Here is a 27,260-nt window from a genome sequence, read left to right as displayed (position 1 = left end):
AACTTTCCTGGGATGGAAAAAGACTTACCCAGTAACACAGAAAGAAACCAGAACTGTCAGTGCCTTCTGTTGATGGTTTGCAGGATCCCACCCATTAACCTGACATTTTGGGGGGAACTATTTATAATATTGAAGAACAGAACAGCTAAAAGGATAAAGCCAAAGCATCTGTATCTTCTATAGTCATAAATAGGTTTTTCAGCCATAAAATAGATGATATTTGGGATATCACAACTGATCTTGGAGTGTGCCATGCATTTGCTTTGCAACAATATATTCTGCAATATCTCATCCGGCCAATCTTTTCACTAACACTCACCTAGCTATCCTCATTTTCACAGCCCCATTCCATATGGCTTTTGTCCAGTCTCATGATCCCCAGATTAGCCTTTGTATTACTTAAAGAGATCCTTCCTTGCTTTTTCACCAGTAGAAAAGCTGATTGGATCCAACTCCATGTGTACAATCCTACTTCCCAAGTTACCTTTGATACTCTACCATGAACTTCATAACATGTATGATCTTGCTTTAGGTTAGTCCAGGAAATTACTGTTGGCATAACTGATCTCATTTTTGTCTCTTACCATCCCAGCACAAAGATACTTTACACATTGTGCATCAGCCTAGTTACACAGGTGTTTCTCCAATGTTTGTCACGGTAAATATGATACATGAAGGGGAGTCAGGCATTCCCAAACACTTGGCAACACAGCAAACTGTAACTGACTTCCTGGTGCACATCTTCCCATTTATATTACATTTGTTTACTGTTGAAAACATCTGTGGAACACTTGCATAACAAGAGCTGTTGTATAAAATTGCCTGTTTATATGCACTTCCTCCTTTCAAAATTTCAAGCTTTAGTTCCCACTTCCCCCTCCCTCCCCCAAATACTGCTGAATTTGTGTGACTGCACTTGCTTGTCAGTACATGCCCCAATACATTAAATGCATTATGCTGAAAAGTGTGTCCAAAAAGGTGAGGGGGCAATGAATGATAATGCAAAGTAGCTAGTTTCAAAAAATGATGTCTTGGTAGTAAAAGATTACATGGGTGAAGTACCATAAATTTAGCATACAGGAAAGTAACAAGAAAAGTCTCAAATTAAGAAAGGAGCAGATGGGGCAGCATGACATTTCTACCCAGACTAATCACAGAGAGCCAATAATGCAGTACATGTTTTTAGTGGGAAAACTGGATGCAGATTGCTAAGCGGGAACAAAGGGTGATGGACCACAGGAGGTAATGAGGGTTGCGCCAGAATAGCCAATCAGCACACATGCTTATAAACAAGAAAACTGACGTACCATAATCAAACAAGAGAAGACTTCTAGCAAAAAACAAATCCCAGCAAACTACAGAATGACAGTGGTGAATATTTATAGCCTTTGTTTTCAAAGAGAAGGCTAGGTATTTATAATCCTAACAACTTTGCCATTTATTTGATTGTAAAGCAGTACAAATTTTACTGGTAAACTGTTCAAGTGCTTGAATCTTACCTCCTGATGGTTGTCTGCTTTTACGTGGCGATCGAGGTTCCCTCCTATACGGATCATTAGAACCATACAATTCAATGGTGCCAAGGTTTAACAGCGTGGTCTTTTGTAGGTAATCAACCATTGCAATACCATTACAGTTGCCAAAAACTACTCTGAAAGAACATTTGTTGGGAAGAATATAATTCCAGTGAAGGTTGCTAGCCCAAATATATTCTTATATTAATAACTAACCTCCACAGAACTTTTAAAAATAGTTAGCTAATAAGTCTACAGCATAAGAACACAAACTGAACTCACACATACATTCTGGAATGTAGGTTTACATTAAAAACAATGTGCCCTAATAATGGCTGCGGAGAACACTCAGTTTGATGCTTATTTATTTATATTTTTATCCCACCCTCAATCCCTGGCTAACGCTGGGCTCAGGGCGGCTAACAATGAGATATACAATACAATAAGATACCACAAATACGATAAGGTCATAATATAAAAGTAAAAGCAATTAGGCAGTCCCATAAAATCATCAATTTTAAATAATCAACAACCAAGCAACAGATGGCCCTCCCTGTTAAGTATAGAGACCACAATGGGGCCTGAAACACAGTCAGGACCAGTCTTTAGTTGGTACGAATAAATGAAGAGGAGGGGGCAGCAAACCCCTGACTCCACCAGACTCAGATTAAGGCTTTGTTGTAGTGCAGCTGCAACAGCTGGCCTGTTGAGTTATGTCTGCCTGCGTTTGCAGTGCTAAAATATGGTACATGATCTGGTAGCCTGAAATCCTGGAAAACTGCTGTGAGACAGAGTAAACAATACTGACCTTCGTAAATCAATGGTCTGAATCAGTATAAAGCAACTTACCGTGCTCATGAGCACACATTTATGTCTATAGGACAGGGTCTTGGGGCAATCTCCACTATCTGACTGTAAGAGCCATCCCCACTCCTGGCTGCTCCAGCTCAGACTTGTTATAATCACAACTGTTGCTTTCCTGATCTTACCTTTCACAATTATTCTTATTTCCACAATCCTTTGCCTTATGTTTTGTAGCCTTGACTTTACGGGGCCTAGCATATCATCCAGCTTTCTGTTCTAGGACTGCTTCAATCAGTCTTTGTGTTCACTGCACTGTCATCATCTATTACATCTCCCATTTCTTTCTCACTCTCGTTTTCAACTTTTGGCAACTGACTGTTTGCTTCCTTGTCTGTGCAGCTCACACACGCTCCCCACACTCTGAGAGCTAAAGTCCCATGTTTTGTGCTTTGGAAAATACATGTCTTACAGTACAAGCCTAAGCAGAGTTACACCCTACAAAGTCCATTGACTGCCCACCTAATATAAACAAATATTATTGTGACTGAGAAAAGAGTTCCCAGCAAAGGCTAAAATGCAGTGGAACAAAAGACTAAAACCATGATTTAAGCACATTCTGACCAACTGTATGTAAGGCCCTTACGGTAGCTATTTAGTATACTGGGTACAAATGTCATATCCAAACAATATAGATTTAGTAGTTTAATAATGATCATATACAACATCTGCCAAAAGGTCAACAGTTTTTGGAAAGATACAATGCAATACAGAATATACTTACAAGCCATAGGCAGAGTTGATTGCCAGGCTAGTTATCTGCTGAGGAGGTTCTCCGCTCACCCACACTAACTGGATAACCAGTTCAACCTGATAGCCTGGAGACTCTTTCAGGGAAGAATTTTTAACTCTGAAACATAAATGCAATATATGCTTATTTATATATGCAATATATGCAGTATTACTGTTTTAGCCCTGTATTCATCCTGGTGATAGTCTGGTGAACCTTAATAAGGTTTTATTAAGCTGACAGGGAACATTTTATACATGTTAGTGAAGCCGTGAGCTTTAGATATCTACTTCAGAAGAGAACTGATGAGACTTTTGGGGACCAAACAGACAGACATGACATCTAACTGTTAAAGAGTAAATTATGCATACATAAACCTTCAATGCAGATGGCATGGCACAAGAAGGGATTTAACTTTTTAATTCTCACTCAGTTTTGTTAATCAAAAGCAGGTTGTTCACAATAATTGGAGAAGTTTTAATGAAAAAAGGTATGTCAGGTTAAAATACTTTTTTCTTTAAAATTGCTAATAGTTAGGTAAGCACAGTTTTGATAAGAAAAACCAAGCAAGAGTTGAAAGGCTAAAACTCCTCAGTAACTACACATTCTGTTGGTTTTTTTAAAACCAACCCTGCATGGTAGGCCAATATATTATCATCAAATTACTGATGTTATAGAGTTGTAAAGCATGTAATGATATCTACAGATTGGAGAAAATCACTTGGATTGACTCTTACGTAATTTATTTTATTTTGTCTCCATATTTGCATACTATTTACTTTGTTATATTTACCAAGTCCCTTGTAAACATTAAAAGCATTAAAAAGGTAAAGCTTCTAGTGTACCCACAGTCAAACTGAAACGTGAATCAGTGACTTCCAGTTCATAACTCTTCACATGTATGCTATACCCTCTCAAATTTGAAGGATCAGGAAATAAATACAGGAAGCAAATAAGAGCCCTGCTGGATCCATCTGTCTGTGGTACCCATAATTTGTTACATGTTAAGCTAACTGGCCTGTAATTTTGTAGATCCCCTCCAATCCCTTTGTGTGTGACATTTGCTCCTTTCCAGTCTTGAACACGTGAAGCTGCCTTATACTGAATGACCCTTGATCCATCAAAGTCAGTATTGTCTACTCAGACTGGCAGCAGCTCTCCAAGGTCTCAGGCAGAGGTCTGTCACATCACCTACTTGCCTAATCCCTTTAACTGGAGATGCTGGGGATTGAACCTGGGACTGTCTGCATGCCAAGCAGATGCTCTACCATTGAGCCATAGCCCCTCCCCTTCTATGGAGGCTGCTTTTAGCAACGTTACATCTTCTGGCTCACAGATCAACAATTTCCCATTTGAGATCCTTAAGAACCCTTTGGTGTAGGTCATCCAGATCAGATTAATTTTCAGTTGCCCAGTATTTCCAGAACTTCATGTGTTATCACCCCAATCTGATTCAGATTTTTAGACACCCATCCTAAAAACATTGGCTGCGGTGTAAGTATGTGCCCCATGTTTTCCACAGTGAAAACAGAGATAAAGAATTCATTCAGTTTCTCTGACATTTCCCTATCTTCCTTCCATTCCTTTTTCATCCAAAGGACCAACTGCCTCCCTGGTCAGTTTCTTACAGATCTGTAAGCTTGTTGATAGATGACAGCTGCACAATAATGCAAACACATTATGGATATTTTCTGTTAATGCAGCTTTATAATACCACATACTAAGAAAAAAGTATAGATAACTGTAGGTTGGATCCTACCAGTCTGCTCTGCTGAGCATGGAAAAAATTCCTGAGGAAGAAAAGGTTCCTTGTGCTGGAGGAAGGCTCCATATGAAACTGAGCAGAATGCCAGGCTCCAACTCATTGCACCAAAGTGGTATCAAAGGCATTAACGGCACTGCAAGAACCAGTTTAAACAGTCTATAAAGGCATCTTCAGAAGTGCACTATTTATATACTTACTTTAAACATGGGACATTATCCCGAAGCCCATCAGATGAGCTGCTGCTAGTGGATGGGTGAGACTGGGGAACAATGGATTGAGGATTGGAACCTGTGCCTGGAGTAGGCAATGGTGGCACTTGTTCAGGATCTGGAGATTCTATATAGTTTATTTCATACAAGAGCCGTACTTCAAGCATCTGTAAGTAACAATGAAGTGGGGAAAAATCATACTGAATCCTAGAGTACCTGATAACTACAAAACATACCACTCGGATATCAAACTATGCCCTTTTCAAAAAGTGTATCATAATTTAAGTAAATTAAATTATATTATATGCATGAAAATTCAGAACAGTGGCTTACAGATAACAGTTATCACAGTTATCAAGCATTCAGCAGCATACAAAGATTGGAATAGCTTGACCTGCCTGGCTAGAAGCTTCATCATCCATGAGAATTTTTTTCTTTTATCCTGGCTAACAGAATCGCTAGAGGATTTGAAGATAGCTACTTATAGGTGGTATCAATGATTCTTGACAGTTTTACAGCTAAGGGGGAAATTCAAGACACTGTGCAGGGATGAGCATCTTCAGACTTATGGGACATAGTATAGGCTTATACTATGTCACTAATAACTCTCTCTCTCTCTTTTGTTTAAGCCACCACTAGTTTATCAGCAGATACTGGCTTAGCATTAATACAACAGTATCAGGCAGCCTGTACAAAGAAACACAGAGCTGGGAATCATTAGCATGTTGATGACATACAACTCTAAACCCATGAAGTATCTCTCCCAAGGGCTTTACATACAAATTAAACAGCATGGGAGATAAATGGAGCCCTATGGAACACTACAGGAAAAATCCCACAGAGATTATTAGAAGTGGTCTCCAACAGCACTTGGAGTCTGATCCATGATTTAAAACTATCCCAGAGCACATCCCTTGATACCTACTTCTACCTCCAAATGCCTCAACAGAATGCATAGTCCACTGTATCAAAGACTGCTGATAAATACAACAACCACAGCACAGCCCTTGTCTACAATCATTAACTAAAGACACCACTGCTCTTTCTGCACCATCACTCAGCCTGATTCAAAGGAGTCTAGAGCAGATGTGTCATCCACAATGAAAACAGGAAAGGATGAAATTGCTTTGCCACCAGTTTCTCAATAATCTTCCCAGAAAGGGCAGATTAGAGACTTAGGTGATAGTTGGTCACAACACTTTTCTCCAAACATTGGTTTTCTGAGTAATGGACAAATAACTGCCTCCTTTAGAGACTGAGAGAAAAAAATCCCCAGCCAGTGATTGATTTATAATGGACATCACAGACCTATCAATTAGCTCCTAACAAGATTTCAGAATCTATTATGATGAACAAGAGAGCTAGCAGTGGTCTTCAAAGCCTTCAGGATCCTGTTGACATCCATCATAATTACCTGGTTTAAGTGATCCATATACAGACTAGATGGTGAATTGGACACTTCTACAGTATATTACTGTATGTGTATATTAATATATAGCTCATCATTGTCACAGGATGAGCCGTAGCAACATTCTTTAGTAGCTGGAGCATCTAATTAATATGAGACTGACGCCAAATCCTTATCTGAGCAGCTGTAACACTGGTAAAAGACACCAAAGAACTTAGGCTGTTACCGTACTAGGTATTCCCAGTGATGTATTAAGAGTTTGAAACTGTTATAAAAAATACTGTTCGCGCTTTGTTTGGCCCCTTTAGCTGTGAAGACATCTTCCAACCATTTTTTAGCCTTGGCATCCAAAAACCCTTTTAAAGCAATGTTTTTTATAATATTTCCAAACTCTTGATACATCGCTGGGAATACCTAGTGCGGTAACAGCCTTAGTAGGAACAGAGGATACAGAAGTACTTCCAAGCAATGCTAGCATGTTGCGTCTGTATGTCTGCGCCATCCACTGAGAAACTGTGGTGACTGGCTGTGCTCTTTGCCCTTCCTTGCTGAAGTATACATAAGGATGGCATACTTGCATTGATATAACATCAAGACTAGACTACTCTATGTAATGTGGGGATGCCATGGAAGATGGCAAGGACGCTTCAAAATAGCAAATAAAATGTTAACTGATATTAACCGTAACAAGCATAACTCACCTGCATTATATAAGCTACGCTGGCACAAACTGGCATCGAAGTCCTCCCCCCCCAAAAAAAAGGGTTGGTTTTGACAACTAAGCCCCAAAATAGTTTGGGCCAAAAGGACTACCTCCAGCTGTATAAACTAGCCTGAGTTGGAAGATCAATTGAGTTGGAAGATCAAAAAAGGCGGGAAACGGGGGAGCCAAATTTGCCGACTTAGGGGGTTCGGCGAATATATTCGGCAGATTCCCCCCCCCCCGCCTTCACGGGGCTTCCATGACGGTGCGGGGAGGGGGCCCTTTAAACAGGTCTGCTGTTTAAAGGGCCCCACAGAGAGAGCAGAGGGGTCTAAAGACCCCCCCAGCCTTGCCGGGACTCCCGGGAAGGCTGGCAGGGGGCTGTCAAGCCCCTCTGCGCCCTCTGCGGAGAGAGCACAGAGGGGTCTAAAGACCCCCCCCAGGCTTGCCAGGACTCCTGGGAAGGCTGGCGGGGGGCTGTCAAGCCCCTCTGCGCCCTCTGTGCATAGAGCGCAGAGGGGTTTAAGGACCCCCCCCCCAGCCTTCAGTGGAGAAAACAACAGCTTGGAAATAGCCTTTTTGAACGTCCGTATCTTTAAGACACAGGATGGTAAATTGGGAGTCCATCCTTATAAAAAAGCAATGGCACGCAACACTCTGTTGCATTATGAATCTTTTCACCCACCCCATTTAAGGAATAACCTACCTTACAGCCAGTTACTTCGCCTTAAAAGGAATTCTACAAATGGCGAAGATTTCTCACAGGCTGCAAATCAGCTTAGTGTTGAATTACAACAACGTGGGTACCCGAACAAAATTATTAAGCAAGCCATGTCCAGAACTCGAGATAGATCTAGAACTCAACTATTATCTCAATCAATGGCACAACGTTCGGATCGCGTTACTTGCGTTTTGCAGTACACTTCATTATCTCCTTTAATTAGACAGGTGATTCACAAACATTGGCATTTAGTCCAACATTTGCTTGGCTGCCAGTCTTTACCACGAATGGCATATAAAAGAACCAGGTCTTTCCGAGACATTCTAATAAGCAATAAAGCATGTGAGGAGTCAGTTGCCAACTTACCTAAGGGTAATTTCAAATGCGGTTCCTGCCAAAGTTGCAGGTTCATGCTAACAGTCAAAGAAATAATTAATCCAGCTACTGGCCAAAAGTTCATGATTGAGAGTTTTAACAACTGTGATTCCAAACATTTAATTTATGCGATAAAATGTGCTTGCCATTTTTGGTACATTGGAAAAACCCATAGACAACTCAAATATCGCATAAGTGAACACAGGTCCAGGATTAGGCAACGTGTATTGGAGGCCCCTCTAACATAGCAGTTCCTTGACAATAATCACACTGATGAGGATCTTTCATTTTTTGTGTTATGGCGATTCAATCAACATAAATATGATAGGTCTGATGTGGATCTCATATTAAGGCGTCAAGAATCTAAATACATCCACATGTTTGATACTTTGTATCCTAAAGGACTGAATACCTCGATGGATTTAGCATGCTATTTGTAACATAATATATGTAAAAGCTGTCTCTTTAATTGAATTCAGTTTTTCTGTAATGCAAAATGTAACTGTCTCTTTAATGGTTGATTCTTACATGTGACTGCACCATTTAAAACTAAGGGCAGTATCTTTGGTAAATTGCCAACGCAGAGAATGTTAACAGCCAGCGTGTGAGTATGATGCTCTATCTTCTCTCTATTTTTCCCTTGTTTAAGCCAATTGCTAGCATATTCATGTTAATTATTATTTGTTAATTAGTATTATGTACTGGGAGGCACAGCTGGGAGGCACAGATCTGTTTAAAGGGCCCCCCGCGCGCCTTCAGGGAATCCCCCTGAAGGCGCGCGGGGGCCGAATTTTCCCCCAAACTCCGGATCCCCCCCGAATTTCGGGGATTTGAAGCAGGGGAGTTCGGACTTCGGCACAGCCCGAATAAAAACGGGCCGAATTTTGCCGAATCCGAATTCTACCGAATTTTTTTTCCAACAGCCCTAGTGGGGATGGTATTTGTCTGGTTTTGAAGATGCATCTATTCCAGATGAGAATCTTATGTTAAAAGGTGTTTTATTTTGAATAAGTTTTAAAATGGGGTTGGAATTTTTAATGTGATTTCAATCATTATTATTGTGTTCAAGGTTTTAATTAAAAACAAACTTCTAAAATAAAGTATCTTCTTTAAGGCCAGCTCAATACCATTTATATCAGGTAAAACATTTCTTCAGACCAAGGGGCTATAATTTTGTCCTATCTTGTTTAAATTTCAACTTTAGGCCTCACCTAGCCCATAAGCATGTTTGGGCAGTTTTTCAAAGAGAGAATCACTGTTCCTGGATTTCATGGAAATGAAATGCACACATGGTTGTAAGCAGAATATTCATGACACTGTACTCCAATTTGCCTGTGGTGAAATGCCTTACACCACAGGATCAATGTCATAGTTGGCAACCCCAGAGAATAATTTTTGGGTTTGCACTCTGAACAGGCACAGAGGCTATGAGGGACTCTTTGCTGACTAGCAGCAGAAAATAAGTTGGGAAAAATCAACTCAGAACCAGCCAGTGCCATAGAAATGCAGATGACCTTGGCCAAAGAAGAACAGTGGGCAGTCAAAGTCACACCTAAGCTATGGAGCTTCAGGAGGTCCAAAGGCAGAGTGGACATTTCATGCAGACAGGAAAAGGGAAAGGGTCTTTGCTGGGAGGTGGACTACTGTAGCACGTTGAAGAAGTGAGCTGTGGCTCACGAAAGCTCAATATTTTTGTTAGTCTTTAAGGTGCTACTGGACTCTTGCTCTTTTCTACTACTACGTTGAAGAAGCTCTTTTAGTCTCATTTAATACACCAAGAAAGGATAAATCTTTTTTGAGTCCAAGAAGTAGCTGAACTCACCAGGGAATGACCCCTGAATATTGAAAACCAAGATAAGGGATGATTTCTGATTGCTTGCAACTCCTAAAATTATGTTGCTTATTTCTTGTTATGATCTGTTGAGTAATGTAAGTGTAAGGAATGAGAGGACCTGCGGTTTATTCACATTTCTATTTACCTTAATCAGTCTGTAGTGTGTGCAAGTGCAATGTGCACTTTTTATTTTCTTATTAAACGTCTTTTCATTTTTAATGTGGGCAGAATGATCTTTGTGACCCACATTAATCCCCTAATTCAGTATATACACACCACAAGCAAAAACAGTGTTCAGTTAAGTGTGTCGGTCCCCTCATTAGTAGGTGTAAAAGGACACGTAGATGCAAACATGGAGCTAAACCTTTAATCAGTGAAGCAGCAGGGGCTCAAACCCTCAGGTAGAATGATCCCCTAAACATTTGCTTGATGGTGGTGGCGACAGGCAAAAAAAAATTATAATAAAAACTGGGAGAAGCCACGCAGAAGCAAATGTTTGCAAGCCCTGTTTTCCCACTCTGACAGTTACACATATATGCTGAAGAGCTATCCAAATGGAGTCATCCAGTGCTGCCCTATTGCAGGAACTTTATATGACAGGAGCAGAACCACTGCAAAATGGTGCTCAAACTCTCATCTATTTCAGGAGGTTCAGAAGGATGTGATATTCTCTAGTATCAAGTGGTGCTCAAAGATATGCACAGGTTTACACTTCCCTGTTTAACTCTAGATGACCATTACCAAACAGTGCAATCAAGGCGGTATCAGTTCCGAATCCTGACTGGAATGAGATCACAAAATACATATCCCTCAAGATTTTCTAGAGCTGCCCACTACTCTCTATGGTTTACTAACCAAGAAACACAGAACAAAACCAAGAAAACTTTTTGGTAATTGCAGAAAGTCTTCATAAAGTCAACTAGAAAAAATGCATCAAAAGAAACTTCAAAGAGGTGCTACAGTTTCTAATGTGATTGTTTAACAGTCAAGAAAAATATAACTTGCTCAACACACCTTCAAATTAGCAGTTTAATAAGAATTTGGACCTCAGTTCAAAATTAAATTTGTTATAAAGAAGCCTTATTGATTTCAACAGAATTTACCAAGTAAAGATTGCAGCCTACAAAACCCAACTGTCCATAACTAGAGAAGACTTACAGGTACCTAACTTTTCTTCTTCTTCTTAAGAGGGGAAGCAATAGCCACCCAATGATCACTGAACCTCCTGAAATTTGGTTCCTGGATATCAATAAAACCTCAGGAAAAGCTCAAGAGGCAAAGCTGGTGTCTGCAAATATAATGGGGGGAGTCATCAGAAATTACTTTCCCCCACCTTAAGAAATTTTTAGTGCCCCTATATCTTTGGAATGTGTGGTTAGATAGAGGCCACTGTCTAAATACAGAGATTTTAACCAACATATTAAATATATTTAAAGTAAAATGCTACTTACCGGAATAACTTCTGTTGTAATTTCTTGTTTACTGAATCTGTAAACAATCACATGTGCAGAAACTCCTGCTATGCATAGCATCCTGCTTTCTGCACACCATGAAATGATCTGAATGGCATATGGGTCTTCATCTACAATGTCTGTACTTGGTCTGTCGTCCTTATTTCGTGACTTTTCAAAGACTTTAGATGTTTTTAGCTTGTATAGAACTTGCAGTGTTACTATAAATAAGCAAAAATAATTAATGAACAAATATGCACCATTTTTTGGAATTTCCTCCCCTTAATAAAGTAGTCCAAACATTACTGAGTAAATTTTATGCTCTATATACACTCCTATCTATACTGGAATCCAAAGAGTCTCATGCATGAAAAGCACTTTTGAACAAGTACAGGCTTCAGAGATTCTTCCCATCCCTCACCTGAATGCTTTTTGCACCACATAATCTATTTATTTACAATATTTATATTCAACCCTCCAGAGGGTTCCCCTTACCCCTCAGGGACAGAAGTGTGACGGACTGCAGTAGGAACAGAGCAAGCAAAGCTCTAGTGCACATGTATCCTGATCACCTTACATGTAGCTGTGATCCTGAGAGCCACATACACAGGGGGATTTTTCAACCTCTACTTGTCAGGAAAGATCATGCCCTTCATTCTCAAATATCATTAAAATAAAATGCATAGTTTAACTTATAAAATCCCCCTTACAAGGTGTGTGTGGTTTTTTTTAGTGTGCATGCAGAAAATGAACAAAAAGTTCCAGAGATTTCGCAAGTGTTATTCATGACTTTTACCTCTGATTACATCAAACTAGTAATCTCCTATTTTGCAATTTTAATGCTCTCCTCTTTGTTGCTTTCCTTTTGCCTTGCACATATGCATACTAAGGTGTTTTTTTCTCTCCAATTCAATTAAAATGGGTGGTCCTTAAATCCTAATTACAATAATGGGAAAAGTGCTAACCTAAATCCCATTGATTTGAACAGTCAAGTGAATGAGGTGGAAAGATGACCCAGTAATACCCATAACACAATAGGTTTATACCAGCACAGATGCTTAGAAAATGTTTTCTACAAGAACCTTACATAACTTGTAAAAATACTCACTTGCAGAAGCATCCCAAAACTTGATTGACCCATCCGCATGCCTATGAAACAGGAAAGTTTTAAAAACTATTCTTAGAAATAGAGAGCAATGCCCTTGAGACTGAGAGTTACTTACATTAAACCAATATTTAAAATCACCCTGTTTGGCTCATTTGTTTCCTAGTATTGTTATGTCACCAGCAAAATGCCCATAAATGTATTATTTTGTGTTTTTTGTCTTATTTCTTATTTTAGCATCTAAAATTGTGAACACTTTGAACGCCATGGCTGAAAGGTACTAGTTGAATGCAGGAAAACAACAACAACAACAACAACACCCAAATCATTATCTGAGCAAATTGTATGTTCACTTTACAGGCTGTCTATCCATCCTGTTCGCCATGCAACTGCTGAGATAGACTGACTGGGGACGTTGAATGAAAGACCATCACTATGCTGATGATGCGTCACTCTTTATCTCCCTTTATCAGCTGCTCTGAGCCCAGCTTTGCTGGGGAGAGGGGGATATAAGAGTGATGAATGAATAAATAAATAAAATAAGCTGAATCAGGTTGAGTCTGTGAAGGTCCTGAACAGGTACTTAGAGAAGGTAAATGAGTCTAATAAAGATGGTATATACCCACTTAGACTAAGTAAAATCCATAAATCAGAAAACGACAGCTGTTGGAACTGTGATAGAAAACAAGCAGATTTTATACACATGTGGTGGAAATGTGAGAGAGCTATATCATTTTGGTCTGAAATAGTGAAATGTCTAACGGTTGGAATGGAGGTTGACATTCCATGTAAACCAGAGATATTCCTGTTAAATCTGGTACCTAATCTAGCTAAAGATCAACTTTGTATGGTGTTACATATGATAAGTGTGGCTAGAACAACCTTTGCCAGTCACTGGAAACAAAAACCAACTCCAAAGATAGAGGAATGGCTGGTTAAAGTTAAAGAAATATATGTTTTAATTAAGCTAACAGTATATCAGAAAAACAGAGATACAATAAGATTGGATGTGGCATGGTCACATACAATAAGTAAAATAGAGAATTTCATAAATAAAGGCAGGAAAGAGAAATGTGTTGTGCTCAGTCAGGACGTAATGATGAATATGAAGACATAGAAATAAGCTGTAGCACGGGAGACTTGATCTTATTTTATTATGTGTGTGTGTGTGTGTGTATAGTATTTTAAATTACGAAGACTGTCCTTATTGTATTTTTTTTAATTAGAAAAAACCAGAGAAGGTAAATGAGATGGAAGATAGCCAGTAAACTGAAGCTCAGTCTAATCAAGGCAAACGTACTCTTGGTCAATGACAAAGTTACTTGAGGACTAAGGAGTCAGCCTATCCTGGAGGCGATTGCACTCCCTTGGAATGAGTGGGCTCATACCTTGGGGATGCTGCCAGATCCTGGACTATGGTTGAAGCCACTGGTCTCCTCTGTGTCACATAGTGCCTTTATATTGATATGCCAACTATGGTGGTGACCCCGTAGGGTTTTCAAGGCAAGAGTCATTCAGAGGTAGTTTACCACTGCCTGCCTCAGTATGGGCCGAGAGAGTTCTGAGAGAACTATGACTGGCCCAGGGTCACCCAGCAGGTTTCATGTGGAAGAGTGGGGAATCAAACCCAGTTCTCCAGATTAGAGTCCACCACTCTTAACACTACACCATGCTGGTTCTCGCCAGCTATGGCCATTTCTCAAAAGCATAATCTGGTCATGATGATCCATGCTCTGATCATATCCAGGTTAGAGTTACTGATAGTATCCAGGTTAAATTTACATGAAGCTACTTTTGAAAACTGCCTGGAAACTTCAACTGGTCCAAAAATGCAGCAGCCAGGGTATTAAGGGGGCTGGATAAAGGGATTATATCAGCTTGTGCTGAAGGTAAGCACTGGACCATCTGTTTCTGGGAACAATTCAAGTGTTTTAAGTACCTGAAGGACCACCACCTCTGATACTGTTCAGTCTGCCAATTAAGATCTGCTTCCCAAACCTGCCTTCTGCACCCCTAGCTAGAGAGGTGAGATAGATAGCTACTACAGACAGGATTTGTTCAGTGGTGGATTTGTTCTTTGAAATGCAATCCCCCATGAGGCTTGCCTTAGGCCTACCTTGAGGTCTTCTAGGTGCCAGACCAAAACATTTCTTTTCATCCTGGTCTTTTAACTAAGGGCTTTTATCTTTTTAGTTGTTTCAATGTCTACTTTTAAGTTGAGGAATGTTTCATGGGTGTGTTTTTTAGGCTGCAGTGTTTTTCTTATGCTTTTGTGCCCTAGCTTTTTTTTTTTTTTAAAAAAGGTTTGTTTTAATAGATAGTTTATGATATTTTTATGATTTTATAGTACTGTTTTTACTTGAGAGTTGCCTTGAGCAGGTCTCTGGAGAGACAGCAAATGAATTCTCTAAATAAAACAAAAACTCAAGGAGGTCTTGCATAATGCAGTAAGCCCTTGTGAGAGTGCAAAGTCTTTATACGCATTATGAATACAGAGACGTTTCATATCCACAAGAGATTCATGTTGTTGTTGGCCAATACTTTATTTTCACCAGGAAGAGTCAATGATACCCACTCACTTACACAGCATTAAAATGGTTACACTTGAGATCTTCTTTAAGGTGCATTCTAAAGATCATCCTTTGCCATGGTGAATGTGGGATGATTTCTTACCCTCCCCAAACTGTGTACTAGATCAAAATATCAACGCCTGCAACAAACCAAGGTGCCAACATTGCTCTCATATAGATCCTGTGGTACACAACAGTTAGCGTGCTGTACAGTTAGTTGAGCAAACAAAAACAGCAACAGTCCAAACAAATTACGTGAAAATCCAGTATTATTAATTTGCATAAGCATTAAGAACTCACTGCAAATATGAATCAAACTGTCATCATATATGAGAAGGAACACAAAGAGAGCCTAAATAACAAAAGTTCTTCATTCGTGATAACTGACAACATAAAGTCCTGATCCAACTCAGTAGAATAAGTTGTGGTTCATGAGGTTGGATAAGTCCAATATCCATAGAACAGAAGCCCGGTTGTCTTTCTGTATCGGCTAATGTATAGCCTTCCTCAGCGGCCACTGTATCAAAATATACAATCACATATATATACAACAATGCAGCATAATACATGGAATCAACAGAAATAATAATATGCATTAACAATTCATACTCACATGCGAGCTGATAGTACAAGCTTTCGCTTTGGCAAATTACGCCCTGACTCAGCGGCTTATTTCAAGCCCGCTGTCACATGATGCGAGGCAAACTCTAAGCATCGACATTTAAAGAGACAGATACAAGCATATACAAATCAACTGATTTTACAAGTAGCATGCCAAATCTAAAGATGTATTTAGCCCATATGGATGCAATGAATTAAACAAATGGATATATTTGGTCTCTTGGCACCTAAGTATTAATTCTATATCTGGCTTCTCATGTCTGTGTGTGTGGGTGAACCGCCACAACACAAAGAATGATAATTCTTCATCTGTATGGTTTTTATCAATAAAATGAGAAGTCAGGGGGGCTTCCAAATTACGATTCCTCAATCTCAATCTGTGTTCACTGATCCTATATTTAATAGGTCTCTGTGTTTGTCCAATATACCATCCACCACCAGGACGCCCTATAGTGGCAGGTATCTCCTCTATCTTTGAACCCCTTGCAAAATACTTAGAGCATTATCTACATGAGTTCACTTTAAGAACTCCATCTTATGTTAAGGACACCAGACACTTTATAGAACGGATTGAACAATTTTCCGTACCCTTAACCGCGGTGCTTTGCACCCTAGATGTAGAAGCTCTGTACACTAACGTCCCTACAGACGTTGTACGGACAATAATTGCCGACCTCCTTGACTCTAGAGACAACTTACAACCTCCTACCCACTTCCTTTTGAATCTCCTTGATATAGTCATGGAAAAGAACTATTTTATGTATGAAGATAATTTTTATCTTCAGATACATGGAGTCGCAATGGGAAGCACATGCGCGCCTTCAACAGCAAATATTTTCATGATTGCATTTGAATCTTCTTACATCTTATATAATAATCCTTTTCAAGATGACATTCTTTTATATTAGATATGTAGATGACGTTTGTATGGCTATGAGGAACGTTCATAGTTTTAACAGGTTCAATCAATGGATCAATGAACAGGATTCGAATATCCAACTGCATGGGAAGTGTGATTTAAAAGAGATCCCTTTTCTAGATGTGACTGTCTATAAGAAGCCAGACAACAGATTAGGCGTTCGCCCGTACAGGAAACCGATGGCAAGGAATGCCTTACTGCATTATCAATCCTTCCATCCATCCCATCTAAAAAATAACCTTCCGTATGGCCAGTTGCTTCGCCTAAAAAGAAATTCTACTATGCATACTGATTTTGTTTCAGCTGCAGGTAAACTGAATTTGGATCTTCAGCAACGTGGCTATCCGAAATATATTATTCAAGAAGCCATGGAAAAAACTGAAATGAAATCTAGGGATGCCATACTTACAGAGTCCACAACTAAAAAATCTACACAAATAACCTGTGTGTTACAATATACATCTATGTCCTCTTTAATTAGTAAGATCATTCGGAAACACTGGCACCTGGTGCAACATTTGCCCAGGTGTCAGCAATTACCTAGAATAGCATACAAGCGAACTAGGTCCTTCAGAGACATTTTAATACACAACGTACCGCGTCCCATTATTACATCTAATCTACCTAAAGGGAATTTTAAATGCGGCTCATGTCTTAGTTGTAAATTCATGCTGACGGTTCACGAAATTACCAATCCCGTCACGGGCCGCATATTTAGCATCAATAGCTTTAATAACTGTGACTCACGCAATTTGATTTATGTGATCCGGTGCGCATGCCCGCTTTGGTATATTGGACAAACACAGAGACCTATTAAATATAGGATCAGTGAACACAGATCGAGATTGAGGAATCGTAATTTGGAAGCCCCCCTGACTTCTCATTTTATTGATAAAAACCATACAGATGAAGAATTATCATTCTTTGTGTTGTGGCGGTTCACCCACACACACAGACATGAGAAGCCAGATATAGAATTAATACTTAGGCGCCAAGAGACCAAATATATCCATTTGTTTAATTCATTGCATCCATATGGGCTAAATACATCTTTAGATTTGGCATGCTACTTGTAAAATCAGTTGATTTGTATATGCTTGTATCTGTCTCTTTAAATGTCGATGCTTAGAGTTTGCCTCGCATCATGTGACAGCGGGCTTGAAATAAGCCGCTGAATCAGGGCGTAATTTGCCAACGCGAAAGCTTGTACTATCAGCTCGCGTGTGAGTATGAATTGTTAATGCATATTATTATTTCTGTTGATTCCATGTATTATGGCACATTGTTGTATATATATGTGATTGTATATTTTGATACAGTGGCCGCTGAGGAAGGCTATACATTAGCCGAAACAGAAAGACAACCGGGCTTCTGTTCTATGGATATTGGACTTATCCAACCTCATGAACCACAACTTATTCTACTGAGTTGGATCAGGACTTTATGTTGTCAGTTATCACGAATGAAGAACTTTTGTTATTTAGGCTCTCTTTGTGTTCCTTCTCATATATGATGACAGTTTGATTCATATTTGCAGTGAGTTCTTAATGCTTATGCAAATTAATAATACTGGATTTTCACGTAATTTGTTTGGACTGTTGCTGTTTTTGTTTGCTCATATAGATCCTAGCAATACCATCACTGGGCCCAGCAGTGTTAGCCATACTATCTCAGGTTCATACTCCTGCTCATCTTCTAACGTGATTTGTGCCATCACATGCCAGCGATGCCTGTCCACCCTCTACATTGGACAAACAGGCCCAGTCCCTGCAACAAAGACTGAATGGACATAAGTCTGACATCAGAAACTACAATATTCAGAAACCAGTGGGGGAACATTTTAACCTTCCAGGATATTCAGTTGCTGATTTTAGAGTAGCAGTTCTTTTTACAAAGGGATTTCAAAGAGAGATTAGAGAGACTGCTGAATTACAACTAATAATGAAGCTCAACACTACACATTCTCCAGGACTTAATAGAGTTCTGGGATTCCTGTCTCATTACCAATGCTGATTTCTCCATGCTTACTACCCCTCTGCATATCATACCTAATCCAATCATGCTTGCTAATGTCATTTACTTGTTTTTTATATTTACATTGCCATTGCGTGTCTAATTCACTCTCTCTACTTAAGGATAGATGGAATGACATTCTAGCTGTATCTGAAGAAGTAAGCTGTGGCTCATGAAAGCTCATACATACCCTGCCAGAAATGTTGTTGAGAGCAACTGATAACTGAGCTAGCTTTATGTACTTCAAGGAGGGCCTATGACTCAGTGGTAGGATATCTGTTTGACATGCAGATGTCCCCAGGTTCAATCCCCAGCACCTGTAGTTAAAATGCATGCATGTATGTATGTATTAAAACATTTATACCCTGCCTTTCCTTGTGGTTCAAGGATCACCACCACTTCAATATATTCAGGATTCCCTCTGAGTGAACTGATAATTCTTTGATTGGCTGCAGTATTTAACTGGCAACTTTTTATAACATCTCCTGCCCACCCATGTAGGCAGTTTTGAGTCTAAAGATTCTACTCGTGGATGGACACTTCATGCATCTGATGAAGCAAAGCTCTGGTTCACAAAAAAAGTATGTTGCAATACGTATTTTTTAGTTGTTTAAGATGCCACTGGACTCCTGTTTTATTTTGCTGCTGCAGACTAACATCAGTAACATATCTGGAATTATCTTCAGGAGTCTATTAATACAAACAATGAATGTTTAACTCTTTAGGTTCAATACCATTGCTTCACAATTGTTCCCAATAAAAGGATATGTGTATTAACTACCACAAATGGAATTTGATTGTGGCTTGTGTAGACTATACTATTAATTCAAATTTAAATTAGATTAAGTTAGATTGTGCAGGATAAAGATTTCAAAATATATTCTTTTTAGTTGATCGTTCATTGTCATTAAATATGTGAGCATCTGATTGCTTTTTTGATACTATAATATATAGCCAAATTAAAAAGTGATAAAAATGATTTCTACAAGTCATCAAAACTCAACTTAAAGTAGTCAGCACTGTAAGAGTTATCATCACTATTCAAGATTTACTGACAGATAATCATATAATGAACATTACACTAAATATAGTTTACATCAAGGTGCCTTGAGGCACATTAAAGACTAATAGTACAATCCAGAGGGGGGGGGGGTAGTTGCACCACAGCCAGGAACTGCACAGCCACGGTGCAACTGAGCCACCTCCTAAGCAACTAGCTGCACTGCAGCTAGCAACCCGACAGGGACGCTAGCCGCAGTCCCAAACACACGTGGAATCACTGTATGCAGCTCCAGGGGCTGTTCTTACATTTTTGCCAGCGTCAGTTCACGCCAGCAAATGTGGGCATTCCCATGCTGAAAGGGCTCAGGGAGCTGATTAATGCCAGCCCTGCCCCCGCACCAGGCACAAGCTCCTGCACCAGAGGTATGCTGGTGTACACTGCTGCCACGGCTGCGCCAGCACCTGTGCATGGTGCTGCCATGCCACTCCCCGGTGCTGGCGTAAGTGCCCCAGCGCTGGTGTAAATGCCCCTTAAGCCGGCACAAGTAGCATTTATTCCGGCACTGGGGTCACACCACCTCCTCAGCACTTTTGTCCCCCTTTGTGGATTGCACTGTTAAGAAACTTGTTATGGCATGAGCTTTCATTAGCCAAAACCTCCTTCATTAGATGCATCTAATTAAGGGGTACTAGCTCATGAAAGCTTATACTGCAATATCGTCTTTAAAATGCCACAAAGCTCTGTGGCTCCACTTAAGACTTCCAATTTATCTACAGTTAATTAAGAATCTGCAAGAACTCAGCTTTTGCCTGATATATGCCCGAATCTGGTTCCTCCCTCTTTCCTTCTTGTGTGGAAGGTGTTGCATGAATGATGGGTTAAGAATAATCCCAGTTGCCTGTGACATATGAATGTAGGCATACCTTAACTGAAGTTAGTTTCCTCTGCAAGCCAAGATTCAATTCGGATTTAGGATTCCAGTCAGCAGAAGGAAAACAGTTAAGCTCCATACACACATTCATACAGCTAACCAGGGTTCGTCTTAAACCACCATTCTTTCGTCATGCTCCAAGCAAGAAATAACAGGAGAAGTAGAAGACAGAAGACAGACCTAAACAAAAGGTCTGTGCATATTTTTATTTCTCTGTGGGTAAATTGGATACCCGAATAACAACCTTTGTTGGTCTGTTACATCAAAATAACATGGCTACCATTTTGGTAAATATACTTTCTAGCTTACCTCGTCTGCAAACTAAGTAACATTGCATCTCATTTTCAGAATGCTTGCAGAACCAATGTAAATGCTTGGGACATTATTTACAGCAGGGCTTCTTAAATTTATTCCACTCGCAATCCCTTTTCGCCTGAGAAATTTTTACGCGACCCCAGGTATATAGATATATAAAATAGGTATACAAATCAAACATTTACTGATAAAAGGTTCAGAAACCTTTTACTGTTGCCAAATTTTTCACAACCCCCACATTGTTATGCAACCCCATATGGGGTCGCGATCCACCGTTTAAGAAGCTTTGATTTACAAAACAGATAACAGAGATAAAATACAGAAGGTTTAAATTTTTATTCTGTATATAAATGCATAGGCTATTTTTTCCAAATTTTCTCTGTTCAAAGAGTCTAAAACCATATAAACCAATAAAAATAATGCTCAAAGGCAACTATAGAACAGTTAATAAATTAGCACACCTGTTAACCTTTGAGCTCTTACCATTTAAAGCCATCTTGCTACTTACCCAGTAATAATGATCTCTGGATAACTCTGTGCGGCCAAACCCCAATTTCCACCATTGATAGGCCATTCCTAAGTAAATAAACCAATAGTTTAAACTCAATGACACTTAACATAATCAGTAAGAAGTAAGAATTTTAATTCTTCTTAGTACCTTTTTACTATAACCTTGACGCTTCTGTCGAGCCCCAACTGAATAAAGTGCTGGAATAAGGTCCACCGGACAATCGGCAAAGTATTCACAACAGGTAACTGGAGATTCATGTATACTCAAGGGATAGGGATTCTCAAATATAGGATACCTTTAAAGAAAGGGAGTAAAAATTAGGTTAGAACAGAAGGAATACAAAGTTTGGTAACTAACAGTTCATTCCTGAGCCTTGGGGCGGCTGGGGACCGCGTAGCTGAGGCACTGCTGCGCTGCCTCCAAAGAGGTTCCCTGGCCACTGAAGTTTTTACAAGTTTTTAAAAGAAAGATAGGGCTCCACCCCCAGGAATGCCCTGGGAATGCCCCCACACACACACCAGCACCACATATCTCTTCCGGAATTTAGGTCCCGGAGAGACAGCGGCGTCGGAAGGGAGGTGTGCAGCTCTGTGGTGCCAGTGTAAGTGCCTCTTATTCCATGATAAGAGGCCACTTACGCTGGTAGTGGGGTTATGACGCCTCCAGAGCTTTCAGCCCCCACCTCAGGAATGCACTATCTATGCAAGTGATACTTTACACAGACAACAAGGGAAGAAGCTGTAACTATGTACAATGCACTATAAAAGGTAAAGGTCCCCTGTGCAAGCACCGGGTCATTCCTGACCCATGGGGCGACGTCACATCCCAACGTTTTCTAGGCAGACTTTGTTTTGCGGGGTGGTTTGCCAGTGCCTTCCCCAGTCATCTTCCCTTTGCCCCCAGTGAGCTGGGTACTCATTTTACCGACCTCGGAAGGATGGAAGGCTGAGTCAACCTTGAGCCAGCTACCTGAAACCAACTTCCGCTGGGATCAAACTCAGGTCGTGAGCAGAGCTTCGACTGCAGTACTGCAGCTTTACCATTCTGCGCCACGGGGCTCCTACAATGCACTAATGAAGTATTATTTTATAGTTTTTATATTATGAAATATTAGTTTATAGTTTTTCTTGGAACATAAGAGTGAAGAACATTCATTAGCCATGTTCAGCTCAATTAATCTGCTGAGGGTGGCCAATGCACTTTTTACACATTTAAAAAAAACCTTCAGTTTAATATAGTTAATGTATTCCACAAAGAATTCATTCAATGACAATGCAATCCTACAAACACTTTCCTGGAAGTAAACACCACTGAATAGGTATGAGTAGAGTTTTGAGTAGGATTACCCTCTAAAATGTTAGAGAACAGCTGTGTGTGATGTCATTAATATGGCTCACTGCTAATGAAGGAGCCATGTATGTCAGGCCGTTAACGCATGGCCGTTTATCCTGCTAAACTCCCTGACTTGTGGTGAATCTTACGAGGCAACATGCATGGCCTGCGTGATCGACCCACCCAATACCGGAACTTCCCCAGGTCTGCAAAGTGCAGGCTTGCAGCGACTTAAGTTTAAAGCCTGCTGCAATTGTGTTATATCAGAGGGACAAATTAATTCGTATACGCCCATGCGTTAATGGCCTTAGAGTTCCTTGAAGAAAGGGCAGGATAAAAGTATACCAGCTACAATCTGTGTTTAGGATGACTATTGCAACTGGAATTCAAACAGAAGATAAAAGCAAGAGGGTAAAGGGGAAATTTCACAAATGAATATCCATTTGGCTAACCAACCATTACAAAACTTATAACAGTAAAGTATAACATTTAGCTCTATGGTTACAAAGCTTCACAGGGCTGGTTCACACTTCTTGTATGTACATGATGCATAATGTGTGATGTTTGTTATATGTACCCTTGATTTGAATGATCTATTCCCCTAACAAAGTCAACTATTATATTGTAAACACAATAAGGACACATCTGCATTCTTGCTTCCCACCAAGCACACGTGTGCTTAACAACCCACGGTATGCCATATCAAGTTGCTGTAGAAATGTATTCAGTGCTTTTCAGAAAAGGAACAAAAACAAAATTGAGGACACTCTTCACTGGTTCTTTTGACAGTCTTTCAAAAGAGTTCAGTAAGTCAGTATCAAAACAGAATACAACATATAGAATTTTTGATAACCACATTTATCAAACTATATCTATTGCAGAACTTATTGAACAGAGACCTCTCCATGAAATCCCATTGTACCCTGAATTCTTACCCATTTTGTGCAAGATCAATAAGTACTAAATCTTTTTCTAGAAGGACAACCACAGCATATGGCTCTTGAAAATCTAAAAAAAGAGGAAAAAAGGTATTTAATAAGTTGCTTTTTCGACATATAAATCCACTACTTTGAAATTGTATGAGACTATATACAACACACCAATCTAAGCATTTAAGTAGTAAAAATGTGACAGCTAAGACATTATTTTAAATTTAGTTATTCACACCAAATGTTGGAAGGATCAGAAAAAACAATGAGGCCTATTTAATTGATTATTTATATAGAAAGCTCCAAAAATATTTATGAGAAAGACTAGTAACAAACATTTTCATTGTGGTACTACCAGAGATCTACTGGTAACAAAGTATTTTTATTGCCAGTATGCATCAGCGAAACCTATGATCTTTTGCATTTAGCACAGTCTGATCTGATGAAGTCCAATGCACACATCACCAAATCCATGTGACTGACATGTGGTCTGACAACAGATGTGCACCTGGAGTTCCATGCTGAAGGCCTGATTTGGATCAGGACAACAGCACACAGAATCAAGGGACTTAAGCTTTCGTCCCTCTGTACCATTTTGATCCAAACTCCTTGTGACAGTCACATGAACTTTATAATGGGTGAATCAGCTTCAAACAGTCTCCTCTCAGTATTGCAGACTGGGCTTCCACAGTGCCTTCTGTCAAGAACGTCTCCCACTCTTAGTCTTTCTCTCTTTTTAATATGTAGTCTGAAAACACTTTCTGTGAGACTCCCAAAACAATTCACTGATTTACTGGGTCTGCTTTCAAATGATACTAGCTAAATTTGTCTGATGCTCAAAAAACCATGGAGCATCAGAAACAACCAACGAGCTCATACCACTTCTTCCTCCTTTCCTGTCTCATGTAGATTCCCTTCACCATCTTCTGACTGAAATAATCACTATTTGCCTAAGTCAGACAACTATGGTTACCACTAGCCTCCAAAATCATGGTTTGTAAATCTACCTTAAACTATGTAAAGGTAATTAGAGTTCATACTATTAGGACTTTTGAGGGATATTCACAAGTCAGTATATAAAATATTTATTATTTTAAAGCACATCTTTCTCACTGAGACTCAAGGCAGATTACAGAATAAAGAACAACATAATCATACAGCATAAAACATCAATTGAACAATGCCATAGGATTGGGATTCAAAAACCATGTGAACAACAATCTGCCTAAGGTCAGATATACATAAACAACACTGCAGTCAATGTGGTAAAAGCAAGATGATTACCTACAATAATCAATGCAATGCACTAGACTACAGTCTTGTTCCATTATAAAGGTGCTCTCCTGGACTGTTCCATTCTACCAGTCAAAATCTCTTTATAAAAATGCCCTCTGGAACACTTCTGTTTTGCACAATCTGTGAAATGATAAGTGTGGGAGCCTTACTGACCACCTCAGGCAGGCTGTTCCACAAACTGGGTGCCACCACAGAGAATGCATGTGAGTGGACAGTCACCATCTGCAGAGTGGCACCTTCAAAATACTTTGTTCAGATGAGCGAAGCTGTCATGGCACAGCACAGGTGGTGAGGCAGTCCCGCAAGTATGTGGGTCCAAGGCTATTAAGGCCTTTCTATACCATAACCAATCCCTTGAACTGCACCTGGTAACCGATTGGTAGCCAATGGTGTGACAATGAAATATGGGTTCAGCTTTGGCTTTAGGAACACGGAGTAAACTGTAGAACCTGGAACATCTTCGTCCTGACATTCCCTTCTTGCACACAAATAAACCTTTACCACTACCCTGTTTCAACAAGATGTGTATTGGACTCTGTATAGTTTCATTTTAACTTCGAGGGGTCACAGTAACATGCAATGTTGAGGGACAGGATATTTGTGCAAGAGACAGAAGGGACAAAGGAAGTACACACAATCCCATGACACGCTCCAGATTCCTAAAACCGACTTGGCTGCACATCCAGACTGGGCTAAGGTTTGCCATTTATAAATAAGGACACAGAATTCCACAATAGTAACAGCAAGGAACCAATATGAACTAGTCAAAAAGATATAAAGAATCCTCTCAAAACCTACCATTAGAGTATGGAGTTTCACAGAGGGTTAGAAAATCAACTATTGAATAATCCATTTCTAAAACAGCAGTGCTCTTTCCATGCATGACTGTTAAACAAGGTCTTCTTCCTACAGTGTCATATGACAAACCACCTGACAAAATGATGAAAGGTTCTCTGGAAAGAAAAATAAAATTAAGTAAATAGTAAGAAGAATAGAATTGATTTTTAATTTGCCATAATATGTTTACTGTCAAATTACTTGAGATCAACAGACTGAACAGTAGCACTAATTTATGTACTGGCACAATCAACCAGAAACATGTTATGTTCAAGGCCTCATTCAGATTAAGGAGTTGCACAAGTTTAACCAATGGATTACACAATTAAAATACATCAATATTGTGTTTATCTGCAGAATTATTAAACAGAGGCAAAATTAATACCTGCCTCCTCATTACAAGTTCAGCAAAGGTTTCGCTATTTTAACTTTTAATACTAGTATGAATTTAGCACATCTAATTCAGACAGTCTATCTAAATATGCAGATGTGAAGCCCTCCTGAGAAATTATGTTAGTGGGTTGTATTATCATAATACAGCCTAGTGATATGACATCTCAAAAGTAAAATTGATTTTTTTTCTCATGAACCACTTAGCCATGGAATCATAAGGTTGCATGTTATCACATCACATCCCCCCCATTCTTCTATGTTATTGTTACAACAGCCCAAAGAGGTATGCTAGGTTGAGAAAAAGTGACTGCTCCCAAAGTCACCAAGTGAGTTGCATATGGAAAGCGGAGATCTGAACCTGGGTCTCCTTAGTTCTAGCCCACATTGGTGCTGCCTGGGCCTGATTTAATGGTAATTCTAAAACTCTGTGGTCCCATCTCACCTATAAGACATTAAATGTGTAAATGTGTAAACACTTTTGAATTGTTTTTTTAACATTCTGACAAATATTTTAAAAATGAGACCAATTTATAGCACAGTAGAGATAGTCAGGGCTGATGGCAGGGGGAAACAAAATTCCAAGGCCCATGTGCAATGGGTTCTCTTAATTTCCATCTTTCACTAAAATATAGTAAGTCTCTAGCCTTTCCCCTATCTCTGCAACAGAAGGAACTAAATTTTATTTTTAAATGAAACCTGAGGATTCAGAAAACCTGACACACATATTTGTTATAACATTATATTTATGTAATGATATTCTAGTGCCAACTGAAAAAAATTAAAGCCTCCCATGGCTGTGGGAGGAAATGGCTGTTGAGGGGGCAATCTCAGTGAAAATAGCTGCCATGTACGTGGGGAAAATCTGAATTTTCCCTGACACACAGTAGCCATTTGGGCTTCATTGTGATCTTTCC

The 27,260-nt window shown here is 39.5% G+C and overlaps 1 protein-coding gene across 2 annotated transcripts in view; it reads right to left on the bottom strand.

The window, feature by feature from the left end:
• STXBP5 (syntaxin binding protein 5) overlaps window positions 1-27,260 on the bottom strand; it is a 210,609-nt gene that overhangs the window by 51,452 nt on the left and 131,897 nt on the right. For both annotated transcript variants that reach the window (XM_056852557.1, XM_056852558.1), the window contains exons 10-18: window positions 25,915-26,069; window positions 23,827-23,899; window positions 21,707-21,854; window positions 21,557-21,624; window positions 12,680-12,720; window positions 11,572-11,792; window positions 5,068-5,246; window positions 3,100-3,225; window positions 1,500-1,651 (exon numbers count right to left, since the gene is read on the bottom strand). In XM_056852557.1, the coding sequence (XP_056708535.1) occupies window positions 1,500-1,651; window positions 3,100-3,225; window positions 5,068-5,246; window positions 11,572-11,792; window positions 12,680-12,720; window positions 21,557-21,624; window positions 21,707-21,854; window positions 23,827-23,899; window positions 25,915-26,069 (1,163 nt within the window). The remainder of the gene's footprint in view (window positions 1-1,499; window positions 1,652-3,099; window positions 3,226-5,067; window positions 5,247-11,571; window positions 11,793-12,679; window positions 12,721-21,556; window positions 21,625-21,706; window positions 21,855-23,826; window positions 23,900-25,914; window positions 26,070-27,260) is intronic.

Source organism: Euleptes europaea, chromosome 7, assembly GCF_029931775.1.
Source record: "Euleptes europaea isolate rEulEur1 chromosome 7, rEulEur1.hap1, whole genome shotgun sequence".
In the NCBI taxonomy this organism is placed as follows: domain Eukaryota; kingdom Metazoa; phylum Chordata; class Lepidosauria; order Squamata; family Sphaerodactylidae; genus Euleptes; species Euleptes europaea.
This window is presented reverse-complemented; position numbering and strand designations above follow the sequence as displayed.